The sequence below is a fragment of the Oncorhynchus mykiss genome, chromosome 18 (assembly GCF_013265735.2).
Source record: "Oncorhynchus mykiss isolate Arlee chromosome 18, USDA_OmykA_1.1, whole genome shotgun sequence".
In the NCBI taxonomy this organism is placed as follows: domain Eukaryota; kingdom Metazoa; phylum Chordata; class Actinopteri; order Salmoniformes; family Salmonidae; genus Oncorhynchus; species Oncorhynchus mykiss.
Genome location: NC_048582.1, coordinates 6,761,118 through 6,783,041, shown reverse-complemented (window position 1 = coordinate 6,783,041; position 21,924 = coordinate 6,761,118). Strand labels below are relative to the sequence as shown.

The 21,924-nt window shown below is 46.0% G+C and overlaps 2 protein-coding genes across 6 annotated transcripts in view; both read left to right on the top strand.

The window, feature by feature from the left end:
• Nucleotides 1–4,233, top strand: part of LOC110496971 (acetylcholine receptor subunit alpha) — a 15,384-nt gene extending 11,151 nt beyond the window's left edge. Inside the window, exons 8-9 of the mRNA XM_036951546.1 lie at nt 1,154–1,393; nt 2,857–4,233. Of these exons, the coding sequence (XP_036807441.1) occupies nt 1,154–1,393; nt 2,857–2,988 (372 nt within the window). The 3' untranslated portion in view covers nt 2,989–4,233. The remainder of the gene's footprint in view (nt 1–1,153; nt 1,394–2,856) is intronic.
• Nucleotides 4,234–4,482: 249 nt separating this feature from the next.
• The window catches only part of LOC110516626 (WAS/WASL-interacting protein family member 1), a 30,274-nt gene continuing 12,832 nt past the window's right edge, over nt 4,483–21,924 (top strand). For 2 of the 5 annotated variants that reach the window (XM_036951545.1, XM_036951540.1), the window contains exon 1: nt 4,510–4,794. The gene's annotated coding sequence lies outside the window, so the exon portion shown is untranslated. Of the gene's footprint in view, nt 4,795–13,048; nt 13,211–13,478; nt 13,767–21,924 lie in introns of those variants that run through there. The other 3 variants (XM_036951541.1, XM_036951542.1, XM_036951543.1) reach the window with 3 other exon arrangements.

Here is a 21,924-nt window from a genome sequence, read left to right as displayed (position 1 = left end):
GTCAGTCAGTCAATCAGTCAGTCAGTCAATCAGTCAGTCAGTCAGTCAGAAAATAAATAAATCAGTCAGTCAATAAATCAATCAGTCAGTCAATAAGTCAGTCAGTCGGTCAATAAATCAGTCAATCAGTCAATCAATTAATCAGTCAATAAATCAATCAATCAAGTAGGTAGACTAGGTACAATGGACAAAGTGAATGTCAGCACATCTCATTCCTAATTTGGCGATGTCAGTACAACATCTAGTGGTGTCCTAGTTTTCAGACCCCTTGGTGTGATGGCCGTGACATTGGATTGTCAGGCTTCCCCCTAAATTCTCTGTTAATTCCGTTGGGCTTTTGGGGTTTTCTCTTGGCTGCACTGCCACCTGGTGGTGCTAATGCAGTACGTCATGTATTTTGTCAGGTGTTAGTGACATTCTGCTTTCGGCCATTTAGAACAGTGGTTCCCAACCTTTTTGGGTTACTGTTCCACCAATGGAATTCTGCTCTGCCCGGAGTACCCCTGAAGTACCCCCTCATGTGCATTTTACCAGTAAGCCGGTGGTTTCATCAGTCTTCTCAGGTACCATATGTGGAAAGACCAAGTACCCCCCAGGGGCCCTAGTACCTCTGGTTGGGAACCACTGATTTAGAACCCCTCAGCTCTCAGCAGCCTCTCTAGCAGGGCTCTCCTTTGAGAGACAGGAAGTAGTTAAGAGCAGTCTGTCTGTCTGTCTGTCCTATTTCTGACTTTAGCTGAGTCATTTGAGTAATGGCATGTCAGGTTTGTCAGTTTATTCATTGAGTACTCATGGTTTTATGGTTGATGTACGTGATCTTGATTATCATGGAAAATATGTTAGTCCCCCAACACAGTATTATGTGTTTTACAGTACTTTGTGTTACTCATTACAATGTATTTACAGTAATTCATGTACTATATATAACTTGTGTTACTCAATACAATGTATTTACAGTAATTAGTGTACTATATATAACTTGTGTTACTCAATACAATGTATTTACAGTAATTAGTGTACTGTATATAACTTGTGTTACTCATTACAATGTATTTACAGTAATTGATTTACTGTACATTTCTTTGTGTTAAGTAATTGATTTTCTTTACATGACGTCTTGTTACTCATTACAATGTATTTTCCTGTATTTCAGATTTTCATCGACACCATCCCCAATTTCATGTTCTTCTCGACTATGAAGCGTCCATCCAGGGACAGGCAGGAGAAGAGGATCCACCCGGCTGACTTTGACATCTCCGACATCTCGGGCAAGCCTGCCCCTGCCTCTGTCACCTTCCAGTCCCCCATCACCAAGAACCCGGACGTCCGCAGCGCCATCGAGGGGGTCAAGTACATCGCAGAGACCATGAAGTCTGATGAAGAGTCCAACAATGTAAGAATAGGATCTCAGGAAGCATATATGGAACGCATGTCTATCTTTGAGTCTGTCTGTCTGTCTGTCTGTCTGTCTGTCTTTGTGTCTGAGTCTGTCTGTCTTTGTTTCTGTGTCTGTCTGTCTTTGTGTCTGAGTCTGTCTGTCTTTGTTTCTGTGTCTGTCTGTCTTTGAGTCTGTCTGTCTGTCTTTGTATCTGTCTGTCTTTGTGTCTGTCTGTCTTTGTGTCTGAGTCTGTCTGTCTTTGAGTCTGTCTGTCTTTGTGGTGAGTCTGTCTGTCTGTCTTTGTTTCTGAGTCTGTCTGTCTTTGTGTCTGAGTCTGTCTGTCTTTGTGTCTGAGTCTGTCTGTCTTTGTGTCTGTCTTTGTGTCTGAGTCTGTCTGTCTGTCTTTGTTTCTGTGTCTGTCTGTCTTTGTGTCTGAGTATGTCTGTCTTTGTTTCTGAGTCTGTCTGTCTTTGTGTCTGAGTCTGTCTGTCTTTGTTTCTGAGTCTGTCTGTCTTTGTTTCTGAGTCTGTCTGTCTTTGTTTCTGTGTCTGTCTGTCTTTGTGTCTGAGTCTGTCTGTGTTTGTGTCTGTCTTTGTGTCTGTCTGTCTGTCTGTCTGTCTGTCTGTCTGTCTGTCTGTCTGTCTGTCTGTCTGTCTGTCTGTCTGTCTGTCTGTCTGTCTGTCTATGTGTCTGTCTGTCTTTGTGTCTGAGTCTGTCTGTCTTTGTGGTGAGTCTGTCTGTCTTTGTTTCTGAGTCTGTCTGTCTGTCTGTGTCTGAGCCTGTCTGTCTTTGAGTCTGTCTGTCTTTGTGGTGAGTCTGTCTGTCTATCTTTGTGTATGAGTCTGTCTGTCTTTGTGTCTGAGTCTGTCTTTCTTTGTGCCTGAGTCTGTCTGTCTATCTTTCGAGCTTTCATGTTTTAATATTGTGTGGCTAATACAAAAACAAATTGTCTTGAAAATGTTAATGACTCAACTCTCTCTCTATTCTCTCTTCACATCACCTCTCTCTCTCTCTCTCTCTCTCTCTCTCTCTCTCTCTCTCCTCACCCCCTCTCTCTCTCATCTCTCCTCTCTCTCACTCTTTCTCTCTCCTCACCTTTCACCCCCTTCTCTCTCTTCCCTCCTCTCTCTCCTCACCTTTCACCCCCTCCTCTCTCTTCCCTCCTCTCTCTCTCTCTCTCTCTCTCTCTCTCTCCTCACCTTTCACCCCCTCCTCTCTCTTCCCTCCTCTCTCTCTCTCTCTCTCTCTCTCTCACTTTCTCTCTCCTCACCTTTCACCCCTCCTCTCTCATCTCTCCTCCCTCTCCCTCTTTCTCTCTCCTCACCTTTCACCCCCTCCTCTCTCTTCCCTCCTCACCCCCTCCTCTCTCTTCCCTCCTCACCCCCCCTCTCTCTCTCCCTCTTCTCTCTCCTCACCTTTCACCCCCTCCTCTCCCTCCTCACCTTTCACCCCCTTCTCTCTCTTCCCTCCTCTCTCAGGCTGCTGAGGAGTGGAAGTTTGTAGCCATGGTCCTGGATCACATCTTGCTGTGTGTGTTCATGGCTGTGTGTATCATCGGCACCATGGGAGTGTTCGCTGGACGCCTCATTGAGCTGAGCATGCAGGGCTAAAGGAGAGGCCATAGCCAGAGTCACCGTGCTCTGGCCACACCCTGGTTCTCCTGCTCGCTCTGACACCTGTCTGCTGTGCCTCTACCCCGACTCATCTGGAAATGACAATCAATCGATTGATTGGATCGTGGATTGAATGTAACTGGTCCAGTGAGGTGTTGTTATTGTAGCTTCTTTTCTGCATGGAGATTACAGTTGAAAATATGAACATTCACAGCACTCGGTGTTGAGAAGGTGTCCCGCTGTCAGCTGTCTGTGACTTGATGGATCGTATTTAAGGAACGATGGTTAACCTACCTAACGAGGTGATTCCTTTATTTCTAACCATCCTTCATCATGTGGAACGAAGGATGCAGAGTATGTTGGTTTAACAAACTCTGCATAATGGCTCTGATTGGGAGCACTCTGGCACTCTTATGGGACTGTGGATGAGGGAGCTCACATTATGGCACTGTGGATGAGGGAGCTCACATTATGGCACTGTGGATGAGGGAGGTCACATTATGGCACTGTGGATGAGGGAGCTCACATTATGGCACTGTGGATGAGGGAGCTCACATTATGGCACTGTGGATGAGGGAGGTCACATTATGGCACTGTGGATGAGGGAGCTCACATTATGGCACTGTGGATGAGGGAGCTCACATTTTTATTCTTTATTTGTTTTATTTTACCTTTATTTAACTAGGCAAGACAGTTAAGAACAAGTTCTTATTTTCAATGACGGTCTAGGAACAGTGGGTTAACTGCCTGTTCAGGGGCAGAACAGCTCGGGGATTTGAACTTGCAACCTTTCGGTTACTAGTCCAACGCTCTAACCGCTAGGCTACCCTGCCGCCACATTATGGCACTGTGGATGAGGGAGGTCACATTATGGCACTGTGGATGAGGGAGGTCACATTATGGTACTGTGGATGAGGGAGATCACATTATGGTACTGTGGATGAGGGAGCTCACATTATGGTACTGTGGATGACAGAGATCACAAGCAGCTGGTAGTGCATCTCGCCGTTGTTGCATGATCATTATCGACGATCAGAAGATCAGTTTGAATGAGTTTCTCAACCTTGATTTAGAAGTGGGCCTGTCTTGTCAATAAAGATGACAGTGCAGGGGCTTCTGGGAAACTACATGATGTTTTATCTTGTCCGATGTTAGGGTTTTCTCTCCTCCTTCTGCCAAATGTCATCACGGTTCTATTTTTAGATTTGGTTAAATGTCAAAATAAAATCTACTTCCAGATAAGCCTGTCTTTTTGTATTGTGTTTTTTACATTGACAGGGACGGCATAAACTCTGGTTAGTAAAATATTTGTACATGTCATTTTCTCCATTAAGAAGATAAACTGTGCGCCTGGGTCCTCTTTCTGTTGAATAAATTATTAAATGACCTTATTTTAACGTATTATTTTAGATTTTCCAGTAGTCAACACGTATCTGTTCTGTTCTCCTCTCATCAGTAAACGTCTTTATACACAGAACCAACTGTTCAAACTTGGACAAGATGCACATCTGGAAATATTGCATCACCGCAAAGGCCCCGGATTGGAGCGAGAGAAGCATTACATTCTCCCAGTCGGTTTTACGAAAACAGTCTTTCGAGCGACATGACAAATACAACGCTCGACGATTTGGACAGAAACGTAAGTTATAGAGGGATGGCAGATTGATAAAACATCAAATTGCACTCTTGATTGTATGCATATAATTTAAAAGTTCCGGGTACAATGTGGAAATCCCGATGAAGCGGAAATCCTGAGCTAAAGTTGTGTTTACGGCGAAGGAGTGGCTCACACTGTCTCCAGAAGTAAGTCGATGTTTATGTTATGTTGAACTTGAGTACTAGATCGATTTTTCAAAGTTTTGCGATTCTCAATTATAATTACGCAAATAACTGAATTTCAAAATATGTTTGCAATGGATGGGATGGCAGCAGCAACACCTTGAGTGGTCACATCTGTTGCGACACCCTTGCTTATAAAACATGTTTTTGAGGACAAATGGAAACATGGTAGCGTTATGTTATGATATCTCTGTTTTTATTTTTGTATTCCGTTTGTTTTTTGAGTTGTATCAGATGACATCATGCGTTATTCTCTGCTTGGTGGTTATGTAGTCTGCGTTGGCATGGATACTTGCACGATGAGAGAAAAAAAAGCCTCATCTGACTTTTAAAGTCATTGAGTTATTGCTATACAGTAGCTTTCATTATGTAACCTGTGCTCGGGGATTTTGTGCAGCTCACACAGTCAGTCAGTATACCTCGCGTAGACACACACACTACCGTAGAGTGCAGTAAACCAATATCTGTTTATACTGTACCAAACCATGCAGCGTTTGGCTTTACGATTCACATCACAGAAACTTTATGACTTTTTATGGAGTCACTCGTCACTGTAGCCAAGGAATGTAGACTTTCCCACAGCTCTGAAATGTCATCTGAGGCATAGTGGACATTGACTCATTGACTCATTGACACGCATACATTCGTAGTACAAACAAACGGCCCACTATTCCCAATATAGTGCACAAACTTATTTTTTTTCAATATTTATTTTTTGTAACATTTTTAAAAATTTGACCCCTTTTTCTCCCGATTTCATTGTATCCAATTGGTAGTTACAGTCTTGTCTCATAGCTGCAACTCCCATACAGACTTGGGAAAGGTGAAGGCAGAGAGTTGTGCGTCCTCTGAAACACAACCCGGCCAAGCCACGCTGCTTCTTGACAAGCCGCACTGCTTCTTGACTGGCGACTGTGTCAGCGTGCACTACGCCCGGCCCCCCACAGGAGTCGCTAGTGCGCGATGGGACAAGGACATCCCTGCCGGCCAAACCCTCCCAGACGACGCTGGGCCAATTGTGCGCCGCCCCTTGGGTCTCCTAGTCTCGGCCGACTGCGACACAGCCTGGATACTGGTCTAAGGCAGTGCTACCCAGAATCTCTAGTGGCACAGCTAGCACTGCCTTAGACCACTGCGCCACTCGGGAGGCCCATACTACACTACCAGGCCCATAGTACACTACCTTTCACCAGGCCCATAGTACACTACCTTCCACCAGGCCCATAGTGCACTACCTTTCACCAGGCCCATAGTACACTACCTTTCACCAGGCCCATAGTACACTACCTTTCACCAGGCCCATAGTACACTACCTTTCACCAGGCCCATAGTACACTACCTTTCACCAGGCCCATAGTACACTACCTTTCACCAGGCCCATAGGGCACTACCTTTCACCAGGCCCATAGTACACTACCTTTCACCAGGCCCATAGTACACTACCTTTCACCAGGCCCATAGGGCACTACCTTTCACCAGGCCCATAGTACACTACCTTTCACCAGGCCCATAGGGCACTACCTTTCACCAGGCCCATAGTGCACTACCTTTCACCAGGCCCATAGTACACTACCTTTCACCAGGCCCATAGTACACTACCTTTCACCAGGCCCATAGTGCACTACCTTTCACCAGGCCCATAGTACACTACCTTTCACCAGGCCCATAGGGCACTACCGTTCACCAGGCCCATAGTACACTACCTTTCACCAGGCCCATAGGGCACTACCTTCCACCAGGCCCATAGTACACTACCTTTCACCAGGCCCATAGTACACTACCTTCCACCAGGCCCATAGTACACTACCTTTCACCAGGCCCATAGTACACTACCTTTCACCAGGCCCATAGTACACTACCTTTCACCAGGCCCATAGTACACTACCTTTCACCAGGCCCATAGTACACTACCTTCCACCAGGCCCATAGTACACTACCTTTCACCAGGCCCATAGTACACTACCTTTCACCAGGCCCATAGGGCACTACCTTTCACCAGGCCCATAGTACACTACCTTTCACCAGGCCCATAGGGCACTACCTTTCACCAGGCCCATAGTACACTACCTTTCACCAGGCCCATAGTACACTACCTTTCACCAGGCCCATAGGGCTCTACCTTTGATCATAGCACTATGTAGTCGAAGTACTATAGTTCAACCTATGGGCCTTTGGCCAAAAGTAGTGCACTATGTAGGGAATAGGGTTCCATTTGGGACGAAGGCCCATACTGCTCCTTCTCCTGGTTACTGTAGTTATGGTGTTTCATGGAATCGGACTAGCAAAGGTGCATCATTATCTGTCAATACACATGCCCGTACAGTAAACTCACTCACTCACTCCAATACTTCAAACCTGGAATCCTAAACAAACTTTGTTGAACTGTGGTCTTAGTATTAACATTCCACAGTGGTAAACTGGAAAACATTGACCAGGCCTTGTGTTCTCTCGTTGCCTGAGGAACCTGCTTCAGAGTGATGTGTTCCCTGGTCTGTTACAGTACTGAACCTGCTTCAGAGTGATGTTTTCCCCAGAGGCTGTCCCTGGTCTGTTAGAGTACTGAACCTGCTTCAGAGTGATGTGTTTCCTAGAGGCTGTTCCTGGTCTGTTACAGTACTGAACCTGCTTCAGAGTGATGTGTTCCCTGGTCTGTTACAGTACTGAACCTGCTTCAGAGTGATGTGTTCCCTAGAGGCTGTCCCTGGTCTGTTACAGTACTGAACCTGCTTCAGAGTGATGTGTTCCCTAGAGGCCGTCCCTGGTCTGTTACAGTACTGAACCTGCTTCAGAGTGATGTGTTCCCTGGTCTGTTACAGTACTGAACCTGCTTCAGAGTGATGTGTTCCCTAGAGGCCGTCCCTGGTCTGTTACAGTACTGAACCTGCTTCAGAGTGATGTGTTCCCTGGTCTGTTACAGTACTGAACCTGCTTCAGAGTGATGTGTTCCCTAGAGGCTGTCCCTGGTCTGTTACAGTACTGAACCTGCTTCAGAGTGATGTGTTCCCTAGAGACTGTCCCTGGTCTGTTACAGTACTGAACCTGCTTCAGAGTGATGTGTTCCCTGGTCTGTTACAGTACTGAACCTGCTTCAGACTGATGTGTTCCCTAGAGGCTGTCCCTGGTCTGTTACAGTACTGAACCTGCTTCAGAGTGATGTGTTTCGTAGAGGCTGTCCCTGGTCTGTTACAGTACTGAACCTGCTTCAGAGTGATGTGTTCCCTAGAGGCCGTCCCTGGTCTGTTACAGTACTGAACCTGCTTCAGAGTGATGTGTTCCCTAGAGGCTGTCCCTGGTCCGTTACAGTACTGAACCTGCTTCAGAGTGATGTGTTCCCTGGTCTGTTACAGTACTGAACCTGCTTCAGAGTGATGTGTTCCCTAGAGGCCGTCCCTGGTCTGTTAGAGTACTGAACCTGCTTCAGAGTGATGTGTTCCCTAGAGGCTGTCCCTGGTCTGTTACAGTACTGAACCTGCTTCAGAGTGATGTGTTCCCTGGTCTGTTACAGTACTGAACCTTGTTTGGAGTTGAGTCTTCCCTGGTCTGTTACAGTGCTCCCATTCCTCAGATCAGGAGGTAAGCAGCCAAACTGGTCTGAGCATTGTGGATGGATAGCTGGAGGGTAACTACATGTTTCAGAGATCTACTGTAAATGGCAAGATGTTTGTCTCCAGAGCTATAACACAGAGTTTTAAAATGTCTTCATGTAATCTCTGGCTATGAGAGCGAGCCGCTCGTCCTGCAATAGGCAGGTCTGCAGAGAAGAGAGGAAGCTTCCTTCACTTCCTGTGTAACCAACCCACGTGACCAACTCAGCTCAAGCACATGGCGGCGAGGGTGTTTGTGGGCGATATTCGTATTCGCTTCAGCTTCCTGATAGTCTGAACAAGGAGGTAGTAACATTAATACTCACAAGGCCTACTTGTACACTGAGCATACAAAACATTAAGAACGTGACAGATTGACCAAGTGAATCCAAGCTATGATCCCTTATTGATGTCACTAGTTAAATCCACTTCAATCAGTGTAGATGAAGAGGAGGAGACAGGTTAAACAAGGATTTTTAAGCCTTGAGACAGTTGAGACATGGACTGTGTACCATTCAGAGGGTGAATGGCCAAGGCAGAAGATGTGTCTTTGAACAGGGTATGCTAGTAGGTGCCAGGTGATACCAGTTTGTGTCAAGAACTGCAACGCTGCTGGGGTTTTCACACTCAACAGTTTCCTGTGTGTATCAAGAATGGTCCACCACCCAAAGGACATCCAGCCATCTTGACACAACTGTGGGGAGCATTAGAGTCAATATGGTCCAGCATCTCTGTGGAACGCTTTCTACACCTTGTAGAGTCCAGGCCCCAACACATTGAGGGGAAAAGTATGCAAGGTGTTCTTAATGTTTGGTAGAGTCAGCATTAGTAAGGTGTTCTTAATGTTTGGTATAGTCAGCATTAGTAAGGTGTTCTTAATGTTTGGTATAGTCAGCATTAGCAAGGTGTTCTTAATGTTTGGTAGAGTCAGTATTAGTAAGGTGTTCTTAATGTTTGGTATAGTCAGCATTAGCAAGGTGTTCTTAATGTTTGGTATAGTCAGCATTAGCAAGGTGTTCTTAATGTTTGGTATAGTCAGCATTAGCAAGGTGTTCTTAATGTTTGGTAGTCAGTATTAGTAAGGTGTTCTTAATGTTTGGTAGAGTCAGTATTAGTAAGGTCTTCTTAATGTTTGGTAGAGTCAGTATTAGTAAGGTGTTCTTAATGTTTGGTAGAGTCAGTATTAGTAAGGTGTTCTTAATGTTTGGTATAGTCAGCATTAGCAAGGTGTTCTTAATGTTTGGTATAGTCAGCATTAGCAAGGTGTTCTTAATGTTTGGTATAGTCAGCATTAGCAAGGTGTTCTTAATGTTTGGTATAGTCAGCATTAGCAAGGTGTTCTTAATGTTTGGTATAGTCAGTATTAGTAAGGTGTTCTTAATGTTTGGTAGAGTCAGTATTAGTAAGGTGTTCTTAATGTTTGGTAGAGTCAGCATTAGTAAGGTGTTCTTAATGTTTGGTATAGTCAGCATTAGCAAGGTGTTCTTAATGTTTGGTATAGTCAGCATTAGCAAGGTGTTCTTAATGTTTGGTATAGTCAGCATTAGCAAGGTGTTCTTAATGTTTGGTATAGTCAGCATTAGCAAGGTGTTCTTAATGTTTGGTATAGTCAGTATTAGCAAGGTGTTCTTAATGTTTGGTAGAGTCAGTATTAGTAAGGTGTTCTTAATGTTTGGTAGAGTCAGTATTAGTAAGGTCTTCTTAATGTTTGGTATAGTCAGCATTAGCAAGGTGTTCTTAATGTTTGGTAGAGTCAGTATTAGTAAGGTGTTCTTAATGTTTGGTATAGTCAGCATTAGCAAGGTGTTCTTAATGTTTGGTATAGTCAGCATTAGCAAGGTGTTCTTAATGTTTGGTAGAGTCAGTATTAGTAAGGTCTTCTTAATGTTTGGTAGAGTCAGTATTAGTAAGGTGTTCTTAATGTTTGGTAGAGTCAGTATTAGTAAGGTGTTCTTAATGTTTGGTAGAGTCAGTATTAGTAAGGTGTTCTTAATGTTTGGTAGAGTCAGTATTAGTAAGGTGTTCTTAATGTTTGGTATAGTCAGCATTAGCAAGGTGTTCTTAATGTTTGGTATAGTCAGCATTAGCAAGGTGTTCTTAATGTTTGGTAGAGTCAGTATTAGTAAGGTGTTCTTAATGTTTGGTAGAGTCAGTATTAGTAAGGTGTTCTTAATGTTTGGTAGAGTCAGTATTAGTAAGGTGTTCTTAATGTTTGGTATAGTCAGCATTAGCAAGGTGTTCTTAATGTTTGGTATAGTCATTGCAGCAGACGAATAGAGTACAGTATCTGGAGACGAATAGAGTACAGTATCTGGAGATGAATAGAGTACAGTATCTGGAGACGAAGAGAGTACAGTATCTGGAGACGAAGAGAGTACAGTATCTGGAGACGAAGAGAGTACAGTATCTGGAGACGAAGAGAGTACAGTATCTGGAGCTGAATAGAGTACAGTATCTGGAGCTGAATATAGTACAGTATCTGGAGATGAATAGAGTACAGTATCTGGAGATGAATAGAGTACAGTATCTGGAGATGAAGAGAGTACAGTATCTGGAGATGAATAGAGTACAGTATCTGGAGATGAAGAGAGTACAGTATCTGGAGATGAAGAGAGTACAGTATCTGGAGATGAAGAGAGTACAGTATCTGGAGACGAAGAGAGTACAGTATCTGGAGACGAATAGAGTACAGTATCTGGAGACGAATAGAGTACAGTATCTGGAGATGAAGAGAGTACAGTATCTGGAGATGAAGAGAGTACAGTATCTGGAGATGAATAGAGTACAGTATCTGGAGATGAAGAGAGTACAGTATCTGGAGATGAATAGAGTACAGTATCTGGAGATGAAGAGAGTACAGTATCTGGAGATGAAGAGAGTACAGTATCTGGAGATGAAGAGAGTACAGTATCTGGAGATGAAGAGAGTACAGTATCTGGAGATGAAGAGAGTACAGTATCTGGAGATGAAGAGAGTACAGTATCTGGAGATGAAGAGAGTACAGTATCTGGAGACGAAGAGAGTACAGTATCTGGAGACGAAGAGAGTACAGTATCTGGAGATGAATAGAGTACAGTATCTGGAGATGAAGAGAGTACAGTATCTGGAGATGAAGAGAGTACAGTATCTGGAGATGTAGAGAGTACAGTATCTGGAGATGTAGAGAGTACAGTATCTGGAGATGAAGAGTACAGTATCTGGAGATGAATAGAGTACAGTATCTGGAGATGAAGAGAGTACAGTATCTGGAGATGAATAGAGTACAGTATCTGGAGTTGAAGAGAGTACAGTATCTGGAGTTGAAGAGAGTACAGTATCTGGAGACGAAGAGAGTACAGTATCTGGAGACGAAGAGAGTACAGTATCTGGAGACGAAGAGAGTACAGTATCTGGAGATGAAGAGAGTACAGTATCTGGAGATGAAGAGAGTACAGTATCTGGAGATGAAGAGAGTACAGTATCTGGAGATGAATAGAGTACAGTATCTGGAGATGAAGAGAGTACAGTATCTGGAGACGAAGAGAGTACAGTATCTGGAGATGAATAGAGTACAGTATCTGGAGTTGAAGAGAGTACAGTATCTGGAGTTGAAGAGAGTACAGTATCTGGAGACGAAGAGAGTACAGTATCTGGAGACGAAGAGAGTACAGTATCTGGAGACGAAGAGAGTACAGTATCTGGAGATGAAGAGAGTACAGTATCTGGAGATGAAGAGAGTACAGTATCTGGAGATGAAGAGAGTACAGTATCTGGAGATGAATAGAGTACAGTATCTGGAGTTGAAGAGAGTACAGTATCTGGAGACGAAGAGAGTACAGTATCTGGAGACGAAGAGAGTACAGTATCTGGAGACGAAGAGAGTACAGTATCTGGAGATGAAGAGAGTACAGTATCTGGAGATGAAGAGAGTACAGTATCTGGAGATGAAGAGAGTACAGTATCTGGAGATGAATAGAGTACAGTATCTGGAGATGAAGAGAGTACAGTATCTGGAGACGAAGAGAGTACAGTATCTGGAGATGAAGAGAGTACAGTATCTGGAGATGAAGAGAGTACAGTATCTGGAGATGAATAGAGTACAGTATCTGGAGATGAATAGAGTACAGTATCTGGAGATGAGGAGAGTACAGTATCTGGAGATGATGAAGAGAGTACAGTATCTGGAGATGATGAAGAGAGTACAGTATCTGGAGATGATGAAGAGAGTACAGTATCTGGAGACGAAGAGAGTACAGTATCTGGAGACGAAGAGAGTACAGTATCTGGAGATGAAGAGAGTACAGTATCTGGAGTTGAAGAGAGTACAGTATCTGGAGATGAAGAGAGTACAGTATCTGGAGATGAAGAGAGTACAGTATCTGGAGATGAAGAGAGTACAGTATCTGGAGATGAATAGAGTACAGAATCTGTGTGTCTAGGAGTTGTTTGGACTGTGACTGTATCTGCAAACTGTATCAAATTGGCATATGAGTCAAAGCATTAGCCTACACAATGCAAAAGGGGGGGGGTCGCGTGTGTGTGTGACAGAGCGAGCGTGAGCGTTGGGGAAGGCTGCTGACTGAGTTGAAAGAGAGGAAGTATGACTGAAAGCTGAACACAGGAAGTGGCTCTGACTCTGAGTAAAGCTATTTTAGCAGGAGAGGAGAGCTCTCTCTCTCTCTCTTGACAGCAGCTCTCTGAGGAGAGGAGGGTCTTCAATCTGCATCAGAAGACAGACTTCAGTGAGAGAGAGGTGCGAAGAAGAAGAAGCCCTGTGATGCTCACATGACACTGTGACTGAGACCCCTAGATGAGAGGTGAGGTTTTGACTTTCACAGGAGAGGACAAACTGAAGAGGGAGGAGAGAGAGAGAGATAGAAACTGCTGCTCAGCTCAGACTGTGGGACTGTGAGAGAGAGAGAGAGAGAGAGAAACTGCTGTTCAGCTCAGACTGTGGGACTGTGAGAGAGAGAGAGAGAGAGAGAGAGAGAGAGAGAAACTGCTGTTCAGCTCAGACTGTGGGACTGAGAGAGAGAGCCTAGATGAGAGGTTTTATAGCTTTCACACCACTGTCTCTCTCTCTCTCTCTGTCTCTCTATCTCTCTCTGTCTCCCTCTCTCTCTCTCTCTCTCTCTCTGTCAGTTCATGACACAGCAAGTTGAGGAAGTGAAATACAGTAACATGGGGTTGGACTAAATGTGGAACTGTGACTTCTCTAATGTGTAAAGAGTGCTAGGAAGGGAACCAAATTAAGGAAGCTACCACCTATCGCTGTAACTCTGTGTACCGTTTCTTTGCCTGTTTTCTGGAAGAATGATTTCGAGAGCTACCTAAGAGAGTGAATTTGCAGTCACCTTTTTGGGCACAACTTCTGTGAGTAGATGTAATAATTGTTTAATATATTGTGGTAATCCATTTGATACATTCATACAATATATGATATGTTTCCATAGTCCTAGCTCAGCTCCTGTTCTTTCTCTTCTGACAGTTGAGATTTCTCCTCAGATTTCTCCTCAGATTTCTCCTCAGATTTCTCCTCAGTGTCGGTGTTCTGTTTGACAGCTGTTTAATGGAGGAAAAGGGAACCATTGTAGTGTGAATTTAACTTGCGACTTTGTTTCCTGTCTTCCCGGGGAACATTAGTGGCTGCACTTTGCCAGAAATGCTGTTGATGTTGGCAGAACTGTCTTTAAAGGGATAGTTTGGGGTTTTGGCAACGAGGTCCTTTATCTCCTTCCCCAGAGTCAGTTAATGTCTGTAGTTCTGTCCTTGAGCTGTTCTTGTCTAATGAGGTTCTGTATTATGTTTCGTGCTCTGTGTGGATCCCAGGAAGAGTAGCTGCAACAGCTAACTGGGATCCTAATAAAATACCAAGATGAACTTGTGGAGACCATTTTTATGTCTCTGCGTTCACTTGGAAGGAAGCTGCTGACTTGCAATTGCTTGTGATTGTATTAGGATCCCCGTTAGCCGATGCCGATGTTGACAGCTAGTCTTCCTGGGGTCGGACACATAACGACAGAGACATTACAGACAAAACATACTTTACAATTTAAAACATCAACATACTTTTCAACAAAATTCACTACGACTAAAGACAAATGTACACACACATTTAAAACAACAACAACAATACAACTAAAGAATAAGTGTGTGCGTGCGAATCTATCAGTTACACTTACACGTCAGTACATACACACACACACACACACACACACACACACACACACACACACACACACATGTCACACATTCGTCAGCCCTGGCGCCGGGATGATGAATGAAGTGCACCTTGATTGCCTTCCATTTTGAACCATTTCATGTGTCTGAAGGGAGAACACCGTCTAACCGGCAGGCCCAGAGAGCAAATCAAGTGAACCTATAGGCCTACCGCTGGCCAATCAGGTAGCTCAGACTACCGTGTCTGTCCAGTTTCCTCGAGCCATAGACTGGAAAAAAAGAGACTGTCGAACGCACAGAAAAGTTGATAATGTGAGATTTCAAAACTTTTAAAAACCAACGCTAGAGAGAGACTCAACGAATACAGCAAAGAGATGCAGTTTTTATGAATAAATGAATGTTGAAGTTGTTATTCAGCACCGTCAACACTTTCATAAGCCATAAAATACGTCTTCTCCCTACTTCCACTCACCCTACAACCAGCACTGCAGCTGCAATGAATGAACATAGCAAAGTGTGTCCATGAAGCTTGTTATTATTAGTGGCTTGTCTATCTTTTCATATCGAGGGATATTTTACCTTCTATGGTCGTTGGGGTAACAACAGGAACTGGTGCAGGAGGCAGAAAGAATGGGGTAACAACAGGAACTGGTGCAGGAGGCAGAAAGAATGGGGTAACCACGGGAACTGGTGCAGGAGGCAGAAAGAATGGGGTAACAACAGGAACTGGTGCAGGAGGCAGAAAGAATGGGGTAACAACAGGAACTGGTGCAGGAGGCAGAAAGAATGGGGTAACAACAGGAACTGGTGCAGGACGCAGAAAGAATGGGGTAACAACAGGAACTGGTGCAGGAGGCAGAAAGAATGAGACTCAGAGCTGCAATACGTCACTTTTTAGGTGACCCGACCAAATTCACATAGAAACGTGTTTATATAGATCTGTCTCATTGAAAGCAAGTCTAAGAAGCAGTAGATCTGTTCTATGTGCTCTATTTCTTCCCGTTCTTAAGTTTAGTTGTTTGGGGTCTTCTACTTGTGGTTTTGTCCACCAGTTTCAAACAGCTGAAAATACTACATTTTTGTTTATGGAAAATCTATTTCACAGCGGTTTAGACGACACAATGATTCTCTACACTACACTTGCTTGTTTTGTCACAAACTGAAATAACTATTATAATTTTAACAACCAGGAAATGGTGGAGTGATTTCTGCATAATGCATCTTTTTTAAAGTTTCGTCATCAGCAGGAAGACTGCCTTTTCTCAGAGGAGAGAGAGGGGTGAGTCAGGTGAGAGGCAGGTGACTGCAACTCCCTCAGACTGACCATCAGATGCAGGCTATCAGTCCAGTACAACAAAGAGGAAGTAGATGATTACGATCACTCAGCTGTGCCTCACAAGTAATACAACCAATCATCTATTACCAGTGTGGTCATATACAGTACCTCAAATGTTGAAATAGAGTTTCTAAATGGAAGAACAACATTGGTAGGGCAAATCAAGCATAGCCAATATGCAGTGATAATGTATTGGGCCTGTAGCCTACTGAACAAACCTCATTGTTACAGAACTGTGTTGAACTGCTTCATGTTGCATAGACTTATGTTTTTGAAGTTATGTTTAAAAAAAAAAATCAGAGCGGTAGATCTCTGCTGAGCGGTAGATCTCTGCTGAGCGGTAGATCTCTGCTGAGCGGTAGATGATCTCTGAGCGGTAGATCTCTGCTGAGCGGTAGATCTCTGAGCGGTAGATGATCTCTGAGCGGTAGATCTCTGAGCGGTGGTAGATCTCTGAATGGTAGATCTCTGAGCGGTAGATCTCTGAATGGTAGATCTCTGCTGAACGGTAGATCTCTGAGCGGTAGATGATCTCTGAGCGGTAGATGATCTCTGAGCGGTAGATGATCTCTGAGCGGTAGATGATCTCTGAGCGGTAGATGATCTCTGAGCGGTAGATGATCTCTGAGCGGTAGATGATCTCTGAGCGGTAGATGATCTCTGAGTGGTAGATCTCTGCTGAACGGTAGATTATCTCTGAATGGTAGATCTGTGAGCGGTAGATCTCTGAGCGGTAGATCTCTGAGCGGTAGATCTCTGAGCGGTAGATCTCTGAGCGGTAGATCTCTGCTGAGCGGTAGATCTCTGCTGAGCGGTAGATCTCTGCTGAGCGGTAGATCTCTGCTGAGCGGTAGATCTCTGAGCGGTAGATGATCTCTGAGCGGTGGATCTCTGCTGAGCGGTAGATCTCTGAGCGGTAGATCTCTGAGCGGTAGATATCTGCTGAGCGGTAGATCTCTGAGCGGTGGATCTCTGCTGAGCGGTAGATCTCTGAGCGGTAGATCTCTGAGCGGTAGATATCTGCTGAGCGGTAGATCTCTGAGCGGTAGATATCTGCTGAGCGGTAGATCTCTGAGCGGTAGATCTCTGAGCGGTAGATCTCTGAGCGATCTGAGCGGTAGATCTCTGCTGAGCGGTAGATCTCTGAGCGGTAGATCTCTGAGCGGTAGATCTCTGAGCGGTAGATCTCGGCTTTCATTTTGACTCAATGTGATCTTGACTCAGAAAAGGTTGATGACCTCTACCTTAGACTAATTACCTCAGTGTGGAAGTTGTGGGAAGTGGCCTTCCTCTTCCCTTATTCTAGGAACGTCTGGTAATGTACTAGAGGGGTTTATTTAAAGTCTCCCCTGTGTGGGTCAGCATTGCCACATAACTCTACTCTAGCGAACGTCCCATACAGGATGTTAGCTTAGATACTCAGCACGGTTTCTCTCTGCCCAGACACACACACACACACACACACACACACACACACACACACACTGCTGTATTCTACAGTCCAGTTCTGTGAGAGAAGCATCCAGCCTTCTACCTAATCCCACCCACATCCCTGTTAGGTACAACAGGGCCCGTGGGGAGGGGGGATGTTTTTGGCAATGCCACCGGATGTCCTCTACTCTGCCACTATGGTCTATCTCTCCGGTATTGCTATTCCTTTAACAACTGTTGTCATAAAAGTTTTGAGAATACTTTTGCTGAATTAAAGTAGAACCATAATGGCGTGTGAACGGTGGTGTTGTTGTCTCCAGTCAGTTTATTCACCTCTATAACTGCTAGTGGTGGTGTGTGTGTTTTTACTAGGTGTCTCTGCTGCTAACCCTGATGAGGTACCTCGGCGTGGGGGGTTGTCGGGAGGATCAAAGAACAGGAGCCATTTTAACAGCGTCTAAACTGAAGCATGTGTGTTTGTATATGCGAGCCCGCATGTGTGTCCTACTTGTGCTACTTCAAAGTGTCCACAGTCCCACAGGAGGAGTCATGTGTCGCTAGCGGCAGTCCAACCCCACCCTGACCAGGCTCCAGTCCAACCCCACCCTGACCAGGCTCCAGTCCAACCCCACCCTGACCAGGCTCCAGCCCAACCCCAACCCTGACCAGGCTCCAGTCCAACCCCACACTGACCAGGCTCCAGTCCAACCCCAACCCCACACTGACCAGGCTCCAGTCCAACCCCAACCCCACACTGACCAGGCTCCAGTCCAACCCCAACCCTGACCAGGCTCCAGCCCAACCCCATCCCCAACACTGACCAGGCTCCAGTCCAACCCCAACCCCAACCCTGACCAGGCTCCAGTCCAACCCATCACTGACCAGGCTCCAGTCCAACCCCATCACTGACCAGGCTCCAGTCCAACCCCATCACTGACCAGGCTCCAGTCCAACCCATCACTGAACAGGCTCCAACCCCAACCCATCACTGACCAGGCTCCAGTCCAACCCCATCACTGACCAGGCTCCAACCCCAACCCATCACTGACCAGGCTCCAGTCCAACCCATCACTGACCAGGCTCCAGTCCAACCCCATCACTGACCAGGCTCCAGTCCAACCCCATCACTGACCAGGCTCCAGTCCAACCCATCACTGACCAGGCTCCAGTCCAACCCTGACCAGGCTCTGGCCCAACCCAAACCCTGGACGCAATGTTTACTCTCTAGACAGTATATGTCTCTCTGGGTCAACCCTTTCAGCAGGAGAAACCTTGCCTGGAATCCCCTCTGAAGATGTCTCAGCAGGAGAAACCTTAGCCTGGAATCCCCTCTGAAGATGTCTCAGCAGGAGAAACCTTAGCCTGGAATCCCCTCTGAAGATGTCTCAGCAGGAGAAACCTTAGCCTGGATTCCCCTCTGAAGATGTCTCAGCAGGAGAAGCCTTAGCCTGGATTCCCCTCTGTAGATGTCTCAGCAGGAGAAAGCTTAGCCTGGAATCCCCTCTGAAGATCTCTCAGCAGGAGAAACCTTAGCCTGGAATCCCCTCTGAAGATGTCTCAGCAGGAGAAAGCTTAGCCTGGAATCCCCTCTGAAGATCTCTCAGCAGGAGAAACCTTAGCCTGGAATCCCCTCTGAAGATCTCTCAGCAGGAGAAACCTTAGCCTGGAATATCATTCTGACTAGTGGTAGTATCAAATCAAAGTTTATTTAGGTAGTATGTACATGTAGATATGGATAAAGTGACTATGCAGATATGATGAACAGAGAGTAGCAGTAGCGTAAAGAGGGGTTGGCAGGACACAATGCCGAATACCTTACAGTGAAATGCTTACTTACAGGCTCAAACCAATAGTGCAAAAACTGTGCTAGGTGAACAATGGGTAAGTAAAGAAATAAAACAACAGTAAAAAGACAGGCTATATACAGTAGAGAGGCTATATACAGTAGAGAGGCTATAAACAGTAGAGAGGCTATGTACTGTAGCGAGGCTATATATTGTAGCGAGGCTATATACTGTAGCGAGGCTATATACTGTAGCGAGGCTATATACTGTAGCGAGGCTATATACTGTAGCGAGGCTATAAACAGTAGCGAGGCTATATACAGTAGAGGGGCTATAAACAGTAGCGAGGCTATAAACAGTAGCGAGGCTATAAACAGTAGCGAGGCTATAAACAGTAGCGAGGCTATACACAGTAGCGAGGCTATAAACAGTAGCGAGGCTATACACAGTAGCGAGGCTATACACAATAGAGAGGCTATATACAGTAGCGAGGCTATATACAGTAGCGAGGCTATAAACAGTAGCGAGGCTATAAACAGTAGCGAGGCTATATACAGTAGCGAGGCTACATACAGACACTGGTTAGTCAGGCTGATTGAGGTAGTATGTACATGTAGATATGGTTAAAGTGACTATGCGTATATGATGAACAGAGAGTAGCAGTAGAGTAAAGAGGGGTTGATGGGACACAATGCAGAGAGCCTGGTTTTCCAGGCTAGCAGGAACCAGGGCTGCAGGGTAGAGTCCACCAGAATGAAAACAGAGGAGTCCGGTCCAGTAGTTGTTCACACAACCCTGTTGTTGTTTACATAGTCATTATAGTTCCAGAGAAACAACATGTAAACAAACATGGGGTTGTGACTGTGAGAACGTCTGAGTAGCCAGCAGTAGCCATGTGGTTCTCTCTACAGCTGAATCATCTGCCTTTCCTTTTGCCTGGACTAGATTCTCTGGGGTTTTTTCTCTCTCGCTCACTTCTCTCTCTCTCTCGTGTGTGTGTGTGTGTGTGAGTGTGTGTGTGTGTTATCTGCTTCATTCCTATAAATGCCTGGAGATGCCCTTTTAAGAGAGCTGGCCAGGCCCACTAGGGATGATGTGGTGTGTCATCCATGGTCTCAGGCCACGTATCTTCTTCCAGTCTCGTGGCTCTTTGCTTGTGGCACTGATATCAATGTCTCCATTGTGGGAAGCTATTTTTCTACTATTAGCCGGAGGGGTGCATGTCAGTGGTGCTCATCGCTAAACAATGAGGAGTAGTGTAGAGGTGGGTGGGGGGGGGTGCATGTCAGTGGTGCTCATCGCTAATCAATGAGGAGTAGTTTAGAGGTGGGGGGGGTCCAGATTGCCTTTAGTGCAGTTGGGTTGCACATCTCTGAAGGTTATGTCATTTTAATATGCTTCCTTAATGCCTTTGCAGACTGTACTATTTTGCCCACAAAATGTGTTCGTAGGAAAACGACTGCTGCTGGTTCAGTGTGACAGGGTCGAGGCCTGCTGGTTCAGTGTGACAGGGTCGAGGCCTGCTGGTTCAGTGTGACAGGGTCGAGGCCTGCTGGTTCAGTGTGACAGGGTCGAGGCCTGCTGGTTCAGTACCACTATGTCTTGGCTCGTTTAGTGTGACAGGGTCGAGGCCTGCTGGTTCAGTGTGACAGGGTTGAGGCCTGCTGGTTCAGTGTGACAGGGTCGAGGCCTGCTCGTTCAGTGTGCCAGGGTCGAGGTCTGCTGGTTCAGTGTGACAGGGTCGAGGTCTGCTGGTTCAGTACCACTACGTCTTGGCTCGTTCAGTGTGCCAGGGTCGAGGCCTGCTGGTTCAGTGTGACAGGGTCGAGGCCTGCTGGTTCAGTACCACTATGTCTTGGCTCGTTTAGTGTGACAGGGTCGAGGCCTGCTCGTTCAGTGTGCCAGGGTCGAGGTCTGCTGGTTCAGTGTGACAGGGTCGAGGTCTGCTGGTTCAGTACCACTACGTCTTGGCTCGTTCAGTGTGACAGGGTCGAGGCCTGCTGGTTCAGTACCACTACGTCTTGGCTCGTTCAGTGTGACAGGGTCGAGGTCTGCTGGTTCAGTACCACTACATCTTGGCTCGTTCAGTGTGACAGGGTCGAGGTCTGCTGGTTCAGTACCACTACGTCTTGGCTCGTTCAGTGTGACAGGGTTGAGGCCTGCTGGTTCAGTACCACTACGTCTTGGCTCGTTCAGTGTGACAGGGTCGAGGTCTGCTGGTTCAGTACCACTACGTCTTGGCTCGTTCAGTGTGACAGGGTTGAGGTCTGCTGGTTCAGTACCACTACGTCTTGGCTCGTTCAGTGTGACAGGGTCGAGGCCTGCTGGTTCAGTGTGACAGGGTCGAGGCCTGCTGGTTCAGTGTGACAGGGTTGAGGCCTGCTGGTTCAGTACCACTACGTCTTGGCTCGTTCAGTGTGACAGGGTCTAGGCCTGCTGGTTCAGTACCACTACGTCTTGGCTCGTTCAGTGTGACAGGGTCGAGGCCTGCTGGTTCAGTGTGACAGGGTCGAGGCCTGCTGGTTCAGTGTGACAGGGTCGAGGCCTGCTGGTTCAGTGTGACAGGGTTGAGGCCTGCTGGTTCAGTACCACTACGTCTTGGCTCGTTCAGTGTGACAGGGTTGAGGCCTGCTGGTTCAGTGTGACAGGGTCGAGGCCTGCTGGTTCAATACCACTACGTCTTGGCTCGTTCAGTGTGACAGGGTCGAGGCCTGCTGGTTCAGTACCACTACGTCTTGGCTCGTTCAGTGTGACAGGGTTGAGGCCTGCTGGTTCAGTACCACTACGTCTTGGCTCGTTC